An 11,354-nucleotide genomic window follows, 5' to 3' on the forward strand; every position below is an offset into this window, starting at 1 on the left:
ACATTTCGTCTCACATGTGTATTAACTTACTGGAAAAAAGGGAAAAAAAGAAATTGCAATAAAAAAAAACTACTCAGCAGGGGAGGAAAAAACAAACAAAAAGCCCATTTTTTTTTACTATTATTATTATTATTGTTGTTGTTATTATTATTATCATTAGAATTTAACATTTTTTAATGTCAACTAAGCAAAAAATTAAGTTAAAATAATGTTTACTATTATTATTTGCAATGTAACATTTTCAGATCAAGTAAGCAAAAAAATAAATAAAAAAAATTATATATATATAGTAATAATAGTATAGCAGCTGCAATTAAATAATACTATTATTATTATTATTATTATTAATAATAATAATAATAATAATGTCAAAAAACATTTTCATGTCAATTAAACAATATCTTATTACTGTAAGTAAAAAAGTTAAAGTATCAATTATTTTATTGTTTTGCATTTAAACTGCAACTGCATTTAAATATTGTTATTATTATTAATATTAGCATTGTAACATTTTAATGTCAACTAAGTATAAATTATTGTAAGCAAGAAAAACATTTTTTTTTTTAATTCTTTTTTTACCCTTTTGTCAAATTATGTCAAAAAAATAAATTAAGTATTTATTCAGCATGGTAACATGGTTGATTTGCTACCAAAAAAAACTATATATATATATATATTTTTTTTTTTATTGCGTTGTAACATTTTCACATCAACTAAGCATATTTTTCCAATAAAAATCTCATTATTGTAAGCAAAAAGTCAAATTTTATTTTTTATGCCTAATTTTCCTGTTTTTAACCTGTAAAAAGGTCATTGAAATTCACTAAGATTTATTTACTTTTGTACATTCCACCTCAAATTTGTATTAACTTACTGACAAAAAAAATTAATTTGTCATGTATTTCTACAAGATGGTAACATCCGATGTGCTACCAAGTTGCAACTGCAAATAAAAAACTAAAAAATATTTTACAGTAATGAGAAAAATGGGAATTATGAAAAAAAGAAGAAAATGTCCCAATGCAAAAACATCTCAAAAACAGTTTTCATTTTAATGCAAAATATATATTTTTTATATTTTGATTCTGGAGTGAGACCTGTTTTTGTGAGATTTACCCCATAAACATCACCAAGCACCACTGCTGGATCCTTAAAAAAGACAAAGTAATCCGTTATCCGCAGATCCTTTCTGCACACCAGACAACCCGACAAACATCCAGCGCCTCTGATGAAGAAAACAAACGTAACGCCAGCCGCCAGATGAGAATTATTGCATTTCTTTGTTCTGTACTTAAAAAAAAAAGAAAAAGGCAGGGAATCTTGACGTAATTCTCGTTTTTCGAGTCTATAAAGTGGACGACGAGAGGTTAGTGCTTCGAACGACACAGACATGCACTCGTTCTCTGTATAAATAGCACAGATTCACTTGGAAGAGTAGGACACTCACTTAAAGAGGAAGCATGCAAACGTTTAAGAGGAAAAAACACCAATCCTTCGCTGAGAGAAATCCTTCATCCTGAAGCACGACGACAACCTGCGTTTCTCCGTAAAGTCTCAGTTATGGCTTCGTTCACCTCCGCGTGAGAGTTGCTATTGCCGTAGTTTTGATCCAGGGGAGGGAAATCTCTTGTATAAAAACCCAAAAAAAGAGAGAATTTCAATGATGTGAAAAATGAGGAGGCACAGTCACTGATACACAGTCCAGGGGTTAAAAAGTCACCAAGCCATTTATTTCCGGTGCTTTTCCGGCTTTTTGCTCTTGGCGGTGCGCTTAGACAGATCCAAGCCGGACCGGATCCCGGCCAAGTGCAAGAGAGACCCGGCCGCTTCCTTTAATTCCTCGTCCAGCTCCGGTTTGGACTCGTGACGCGCCCGTTTAACCGGAAGAGGGCACTTGACGGTAAGCGGGCGACGGACGGGCAGCGAGGGCAGACGTGGGTTCCTCTCCTCCTCCGAGTCTTCATCGCTGTGAAAACCCTCGCTGCCGGCGCGGCGGCCCTGGCCGGAGTCACATCCGGCCTCGTCCAGGGAGGACAGCGAGGATGAGGACGAGGAGGAAGAGCGAGACGAGCAGCGCTGGAAGGACGAGCTGCTGTAGTTGTGGTCCTGCTTTGGGTCGCTGCTTACCAGGACCGAATCCGGGCGCGAGAGGTCTATGGGGCTGTCCGGGTCACCTGAGGAACAAAAGACAACACAATCATAATGCAGTCTAACCGTTTATGACATCCTCATTTCTTAAAACGTGAAGGAAAGATAGTAAAACAATGCTTTTGAAAAAGTAGCTCACTTTCAAAACAGTGTTGTTTTGACAACCATCTTAGATTTAGTCTTAGTCTTTTGGACTAAAATGCTTCTTAGTTTTAGTCAAATTTTAGTCACTTCTATATGTGATAGTTTTAGTCCAATTTTAGTCGACGAAAAGTCAAAAAGGTTTCAGTCTAGTTTTAGTCAAAAAAAGGGAAAAAAGTAGTCTTTTAACAAATTAATGTAGGTCAGTAAGTATTTTGCTGTTGGGTAGTGTCACTTATAAGTTGTGAAAATAGCAGATCTATAGTTCAACACAATGTGAGCTTCCGGATCGACTATTTTCACCAATAATTACAATAATGAAGGAATGTTTTAGAACATAAAAGACAAACAAGGATGGAATGCTAAAACGGCTTGCCATACTAGTATAGCAAAGAGTATTTAACGCTAAAACGGCTTGCCATAGCGTCAGATACTTTTTAAGTTTTAATTGGCATGCACAATAAGCGGAAATGTCATGCATTTTAAACGTCTGACGGACCACCCACTAACATTTTCGTCTATTCTCGTCTCGTCAACGAAAACTCACACACGTCTCGTCATGTTTTAGTCATCAACGAGCCATTTTTATCTCGTCATCGTCTCGTTATCGTCATGAAAAAAAGTGGCGTCAACGAAATGGTTTTGTCATCGTCATCGTTGACGAAAACAACACTGTTTCAAAAAACATTTCAGGATTTCTCTCCATATAATTGAGTTTAAACTTTCAAAGTTGGGCTGCTCGATTATGGCAAAAGTCATCATCACGATTAATTTGGTCAACATTGTAATCACGATTATTTAACACGATTATGACAGGGTCCAAAACTTTATATTAGTGATTAATTTACAGAAAACAAATACTTTTATGCAAGTCTAAAGTACTACAGAAATTAAATTATAATATTGTAAAATTAAACGGCGTCTTCACTTTAAGAATTAAACATGCTTTGTATCTTATTAAAACTACAAAAGCCCTTTATCACAGAGCATTTAAGAGAGTGATTTTTCTTTGTATTTATACTTTACATGTTCGTGTTCTGCAAAACAACATCAAAGAAACATTAATAAATCAAGCACATCCCATTTTATGAAAGCCACGTTACATGATTTTGCTGATTTGCATGTGAAATTAGGCTTTTATGGAGGAGCGAAAGCGCACCACTGGAAAAGGTGCGGAATGGCACGCAATAATCATTTCATCTTGATTACTGCATTTTCATAATAGTTTGAAGCCGAAATCGAAATTGAATTTCAGTTAATTGCCCAGCCCTACTTTAAAGAGCTCTAAACAATCCCAGCCGAGGAAGAAGGGACTTATCTAGTGGAATGATCGGTTGTTTTCTAAAACAAAACAAAACAAAGGTGCAATTTCAATACTTTTTAACCTCAAATGCTCTTCTCGTCTAGTTCTGTGTCAAAAAAAACAAAAAACTCCCATCTCATTTTCTCCTCCAACTTTGAAATCGCCCTACATCGCTGTTTTACCTTTTTTCTTAAAGGGTGTTTGATCTTCTTTGCATGTTCACTTTGTAAACACTGGGTTGGTACTTCTGTAGCAATGTAGGAAATGAGATTGGAGTTTTTCAACATACCCAAACTGTCTTGAAACGGAACACAGAGTTCACGCAGAGCTATAAACATAAAATGATAAAATGTAATTTTTTTTTTTTTTTTTTTTTTTTTTTTTTTAAATAACTTCGTTTCGCTAGATAAACCATTTTTCCTTGGCTGGGATGTTTTTGGGATCTGTATTTAAACTGCGTTTTGGAAGTTCACACTCAGGGGCACCATAGAAGTCCACTACTAGAGAAATCCTAAATGTTCTCCTCAAAAAACTATTTCTTTACAACCGAAGAAAGAAAGACATGAACATCTTGAGTGACAAGGGGGTAAGTACATTATCTGTGAATTTTTGTTCTGGAATTGAACTACTCCTTTAATGCACTATTAAATTTTGGCTTTCTATAACATAGTGAAAAACAAACAAACAAAATAGACAAAATTTTATTGGCGAGTATCTCAAAAATGTTTTTCTCATGCTCTTTAAAGTTTACAATTTTATGCCTGTATATATTCTAATAGTTTTCACGGTTTTTAACTGATTTTATTCCTAAAAACATGATGAAAATGTATTTTTTGCTTGTTAACAGTATTTTCCGATTTATGGCATATTAATTAGATTATGCACCATTTCCATATTTAAACATAACATTTTTTGTTGCTTATTTTATATTTAATCAAACAACCAACATATTCATACAAATATTACATATCTATAATTTTATTACACTGCCACTCAAAAGTTTAGGATCAGTAAAATTTGTAATGCTTTACTTTAAAATATAATTTATTCCTGTGATGCGATGCTGAATTGTCAGCATAAATACTCCAGTATTCAATGTCACATGATCCTTCAGAAATCATTCTAATATGTTGATTTATTATCAATGCTTAATTTTTTTTTATTTTTTTGGGAACCTGTGATTTTTTAAGATTCTTTCATAAATAAAACATTAAAAAGAACAGCATTTATTTCAAATAGAAACTTTTGTACAAAATTAAATAAATAAATCAGGCAAATGTTAGATGAAGAATCCTCTCTGTGAAAATCTTAAGACTACAGATAGAAATAAAACTAAAGTTAGTGCATGATGCAAGTGCTGCTGAAGTGGAGATTTCTTAAAGTAAAAAAAAAAAAACATTTATATGTATTTTATATATTTTCTTTCTACTAGTCTGAAACAACACATTATGTATGGACAAATAGGCCAAAATCGAAAAATTGACCAGTGCATGAAAAACAAAACTAAAAAATGTTTTGTAGTGTCTAGGCTTTTGGTACATTTTTTGACAGGTTTCATAAGGTTCAGCCATGTATTTTTCATCTCCAAAGCGTCAATCTGTAAACTGCCGTTATGAAGCATGTCATCAAGTACTTTCATCCGCCCGTCTTAATGAAGCACTCTTATGATGGTTTATTCTGCTACGGGTGATTAAGGCTCATTAGAGGTAGAGAACACTACAGTGACACGCTTAACGAGGATAAAGACGCGTGAAGGAAGTGCAATGCTGCACTAATTACCAGCGAGAGCTTTTAGCCGTTACGCAGACATATTTGCAAAACCATCTCCATAAATAAAGATGTAAACGTGCCTTTCTGCATGAACCTGAGCTAAACGGACTCATTTGCTGCATGTGATCAACACTGGGTGTAAGATCAGAAACACAGATACAGATTTCAGAATTTCCAAAATCAACATTAAAAGGGCACATGAGCGTATTCGAGATAGATAGATGGATAGAACGTTAGATAAATATAACTTTAGATACAAAGATAGAATGTTTAATAGATGCAACATTAGATACAACAGAATATTTTATAGATACAGCATTAGAACATTTGAGAGATACAATGTTAGATAAAATGACAAAATGTTAGATAGATACTTTAGATAGAATGATAGAAAGTTCAACATACATACTGTACAACATCTATCATTGTATCTGTTAGGGCTGGGCGGTATACCTTTTCATACCGAATACCGGTGTTTTTTTTTTAAATGATATTCATTTTTCATATACCCCAATACCGGTGAGTGTGTGCGTACAAAGCGCTGGGAACACGTATGTTGACGCAAACAGAAACCGCAGCTTGCACGTGCTTGTCTGAAGCAACACATCTGAGGTGTGGATGTATTTCAGTATATCTGAGAAAGACCCAGGGTTAGCGATTTGCAAAACTTGTAATGCCGAAATTTCAAGAGGGGGTGTGTCTGCAGAGCAGAGATCGGCGCATTGTGCGTAGACAGATGTAGCTTTCAGTGAGAGAAAAACAATGGCTTTACGTTGGTGTTACGTCGCAATATTTTAAAGATATGTCTTTTCTATATACTGTATTTTTATTAATATTTATGTTTTAAAGCCAATGGATATCACACAAGCAACGTGGAAACTGATCAATATGTTAAAGTGAAAGTAAAAACTGACTTTCAGCATCTGATGTGCATTCTTTCAGACAATGAGAGACGATTATACTTCATATGCTGATATTAATTTAGTCCCTTAATATTTTTCTTGTGCCCCGAACATGGTGGGAAAAAAAATAAAAAAGAAACGTATCTTGTGTAAGGTTTGTTTTTGAAAGTCTTAAATAAAGCTCTTAATTTTCATTGATGACTGCAGTGTTATTAGGGGGTTATGAAAGTCATAATTATGATTTCAGGTGGTCTAAAATGTGGGGACTGAAAGACAAGAATTGCGATTAAACTTCAAAAGGCTATCCATTGAATAAATATGAGCGCTGCACGTTTCAAAATCATTTGTTGCGCTACTTTGTATACTACCATTCTGACAGCGCCTCCTGCTGGAAGAGAAACGCGTAGACTTGTAAATGTGAACTTGTGAAGAATGCACAATAAAGTGTTGTGTATTTTGACTGCAAATCATGAATTCTGATTTCTTCACCTCATTACAATTATGAGTGCCACTGTCACTTCTTTGTGAACAGCAGCATTTTGTGAGACCGATCAAACCTGGGTTAATACTAGTCCGGTCAATGTAAGCCAATATACTGCAGTAATTATTCTCTAATTTATTAGGAAATGTGGTTAACACCTAGTCATGCATGAAAAAAAAAAAATACCGTCATATACCGTGATACCGTATAATTTTGAAAAATACCGTGATATAAATTTTTGGTCATACCGCCCAGCTCTAGTATCTGTCAAACATTTTATCGTTGTATCTAACATTGCATCTATCGAAATTTTAACATTGTATCTAAAGATTCTATTGCTGTATCTGACATTGTATCGATTAAACATTCTGCCATATCTACAGTCGTGGCCAAAAGTTTTGAGAATTACATAAATATTGGAAATTGGAATAGCAATTTGCATATACTCCAGAATGTTATGAAGAGTGATCAGATGAATTGCATAGTCCTTCTTTGCCATGAAAATTAACTTAATCCCAAAAAAAAACTTTCCACTGCATTGTTAAGAAGGCTTTAGGGCGTCCAAGAAAGTCCAGCAAGCGCCAGGATGGTCTCCTTAAGAGGATTCAGCTGCAGGATCGGAGTGCCTCCAGTGCAGAGCTTGCTCAGGAATGGCAGCAGGCAGGTGTGAGCGCATCTGAACACACAGTGAGGCCAAGACTTTTGGAAGATGGCCTGGTGTCAAGAAGGGCAGCAAAGAAGCCACTTCTCTCCAAAAAAAAAAACATCAGGGACAGATTGATCTTCTGCAAAAAGTATGGCGAATGGACTGCTGAGGACTGGGGCAAAGTCATATTCTCCGATGAAGCCTCTTTCCGATTGTTTGGAAAAAGGCTTGTCCGCAGAAGAAAAGGTGAGCGCTACCATCAGTCCTGTGTCATGCCAACAGTAAAACATCCTGAGACCATTCATGTGTGGGGTTGCTTCTCATCCAAGGGAGTGGGCTCACTCACAATTTTGCCCAAAAACACAGCCATGAATAAAGAATGGTACCAAAACACCCTCCAACAGCAACTTCTTCCAACAATCCAACAACAGTTTGGTGAACAACAATGCATTTTCCAGCACGATGGAGCACCGTGCCATAAGGCAAAAGTGATAACTAAGTGGCTCGGGGACCAAAACGTTGGGTCCATGGCCTGGAAACTCCCCAGATCTTAAAACTTGTGGTCAATCCTCAAGAGGCGGGTGGACAAACAAAAACCCACTAATTTTTGACAAACTCCAAGAAGTGATTATGAAAGAATGGGTTGCTATCAGTCAGGATTTGGCCCAGAAGTTGATTGAGAGCATGCCCAGTCGAATTGCAGAGGTCCTGAACAAGAAGGGCCAACACTGCAAATACTGACTCTTTGCATAAATGTCATGTAATTGTCGATAAAAGCCTTTGAAACGTATGAAGTGCTTGTAATTATATTTCAGTACATCACAAAAACAACTGAAACAAAGATCTAAAAGCAGTTGAGCAGCAAACTTTGTGAAAACTAATATTTGTGTCATTCTCAAAACTTTTGGCCACGACTGTAGTGTTGCATCAACCGAATGTTGTAACATTATATCATTATATATATATATATCGAACATTCTATCATATCTAACATTGTATCTGTCGAGCATTCTGTCGTTTTTATCTAATGCTGCATCAATCAAATGTTCTATCATTGTATCTATAGTATCTATTGAATGCTGAATCATTGTATCTGTCAAATGTTCTATTGTTGTATCTAACATATCTATTGAACGTTCTATTGTATCTAATGTTTTATATATAGAACACTGTTGTTTTATCTAACGTATCTGTCAAACATTCAAACGTTGTATCTTTCATCTATCAAAAGTTCTATCGTTTTATCTATCCAGAGTTGTCATTGTATCTGTCGAACGTTATATCGTCTCTAACGTGTCTATTCAATGTTCAATTGCTATACCTAATGCTGTATCTATCGAACATTCTATCGATGTATCTTTCAAACATTCTGTATCTATCAAACCATCTGTCGTATCCAACGTATTTGTCGAACATTCTATCGTATCTAACGTTGCATCTATTTAAAAATTCTAACACTGTATGTTGAACATTCTAACACTATCAAATATTTTATCATATCCAACGCATTTGAACATTCTATCACTGTATCTAACATTGCATCTGTCAAACATTTTATCGTTGTATCTAACGTATCTATCGAACATTGTCATTTTATCTAACTTTGCATCCATTAAATGTTGTCGTTGTACCTGTCTATTGTATCTACCAGATGTTGTCATTGCATCTGTCAAAGGTTCTATCATATCTAGTGTATCTAACGGATCTATCAAACACTGTCATTTTATCTAACATTGTATTTGTCAAACGTTCTAATGCTGTATCAATCAAACATTGTCATATCTAATGTTGCATCTATAAAAGTTCTATCGTTGTATCTATCGAACATCGTCACTGTATCTGTTGAACATTCTATCATACCCAATGTCTCTATCAAATGTTCTATTGTTGTACCTATCGAACACTGCCATTATATCTAACATTGTAACAGTCAAACATTCTAACACTATCATTGAACATTCTATCTTTGAATCAGTTGTATCTACTGAACGTTCGTCTTATCTAACGTACCTGTCAAGCATTCTTTCATTTTATCTAATGTTGCATCTATCGAAAATTCTGTCGTATCTAACGTATCTGCCAAACATTTTTATTGTTGTATCTAACGTTGCATCTATGAAAAATTCTGTCGTATCTAACGTATCTGTCGAACATTTTATCGTTGTATATAACGTTGCATCTATGAAAAATTCTGTCATATCTAACGTATCTGTCGAACATTTTATCGTTGTATATAACGTTGCATCTATGAAAAATTCTGTCGTATCTAACGTATCTGTCGAACATTTTATCGTTGTATCTAACGTTGCATCTATGAAAAATTCTGTCGTATCTAACGTATCTGTCGAACATTTTATCGTTGTATATAACGTTGCATCTATGAAAAATTCTGTCGTATCTAACGTATCTGTCGAACATTTTATCGTTGTATCTAACGTTGCATCTATGAAAAATTCTGTCTTATCTAACATATCTGTCAAACATTGTCATTGTATCTTACGTTGTATCTACCGAACATTCTGTCTTATCTGATGTATCTGCCAAACATCATCATTGTATCTAACGTTGCATTCATCGAAAATTCTAACATTGTATCTGTTGAACATTCTCGTTTGTATCTAACATATCTATCGAACATTCTGTCGCTTAATCTAACATTGCATCTATCGAACATTCTACTGTTGTGTCTGTCAAACGTTCTAATGTTGTATCTACCGAACATTCTATCATTGTATCTATTAAACATTTTATTGCTGTATCGGTCAACGTTTTATCGTTGTATCTAACATTGCATCTGTTGACAATTTTAACACAGTATCTATCGAACATTCTAACATTGTATCCTGAACATTGTTTTATCCAATGTTGTATCTGTCAAACATTAACTCTGTATCGACTGAAAATTCTGTTGTATCTAACATTGTATCTGTTGAACATTCTATCACTGTATCTAATGTATCTATAAACTGTTCTATCGTTGTATCTAACATTGTATCTATCAGACATTGTGTTATTTTATCAAATGCATCTGTCGAACATTCTAACGCTGTATCTATTGAACATTGTCTTATCTAACATTGTACCTGTTGACACGATGTTCAATAGAAACAGCGTTAGATACAATAGAACATTCGATAAATACATTAGCTATTATAGAACGTTCAATACAGCATTAGAATGTTCAACAGATACAATGCTAGATAAAACGACACAATGTTTGGTATATACATTAGATACAATGAAAAGACGTTCAACATGTTAGAAACAACGATAGAATGTTCCACAGATACAGTGACAACATTCAGTAATACACCATAGACATACAACGATAGAACATTAGATTGATGCAATTTTAGAACGTTCAATAGATACAACGATAGAATGTTAAAAATTTTTGATAGATGCAACATTTAATTCAATGATAGTATGTTGGACAGATACAGAGAAACAAAACGATAGATAGAACAATAGAACGATAAAGAGAAAGAACGACAGAACAATAGACAGATGTTACATAATGACAGATGGGGTTTTTCTCTTACATGGGTCACTGTGGTGTCCAGGGGCCGAGTTTAAGAGCATCATAGCAGTGGCGGCATCAATGTCAGACTCTGTAAAGGACATAAAGACACAGCGGTCAGAGCACTGCTCAGTGTCAGATTTTGTGTGTGTGTGTGTTTGAGTCTATAGGGGGAAATCAAGGGACTGGAGTTTCTCTGTTTCCACGCAACCCTTCAGAGCGTTTGAATAATTCATTACCAACCAGACAGAGGAGAGAGTGAACAACTGCCACCATACTCAAGGTGACGGAGAAAGAGAAAGGAAATGCTTGATGAGGGACAAATAATGAAAAGTCCAGTCTAAGGACAACAAACAAAATCATAGTGTTCTTATATTTTCTGACCAATGATTTTTTTTTCATGATTTTGAAAGATGAGAGATGGGTATAGCTTTTAATAAATA

At 34.8% G+C, this 11,354-nt stretch overlaps 1 protein-coding gene across 1 annotated transcript; it reads right to left on the reverse strand.

The window, feature by feature from the left end:
- Positions 1–1,728: 1,728 nt before the first annotated feature.
- Positions 1,729–11,015, reverse strand: LOC141317314 (forkhead box protein N2-like). Its single transcript, XM_073833057.1, has 2 exons — positions 10,934–11,015; positions 1,729–2,174 (listed from the first exon to the last, which is right to left on the reverse strand). Exons 1-2 carry the CDS (start codon positions 11,013–11,015, stop codon positions 1,729–1,731), a joined length of 528 nt encoding a protein of 175 aa, XP_073689158.1.
- Between the last annotated feature and the right edge of the window lie 339 nt (positions 11,016–11,354).

Source organism: Garra rufa, unplaced genomic scaffold (genome assembly GCF_049309525.1).
Source record: "Garra rufa unplaced genomic scaffold, GarRuf1.0 hap1_unplaced_711, whole genome shotgun sequence".
Classification (NCBI taxonomy): Eukaryota; Metazoa; Chordata; class Actinopteri; order Cypriniformes; family Cyprinidae; genus Garra; species Garra rufa.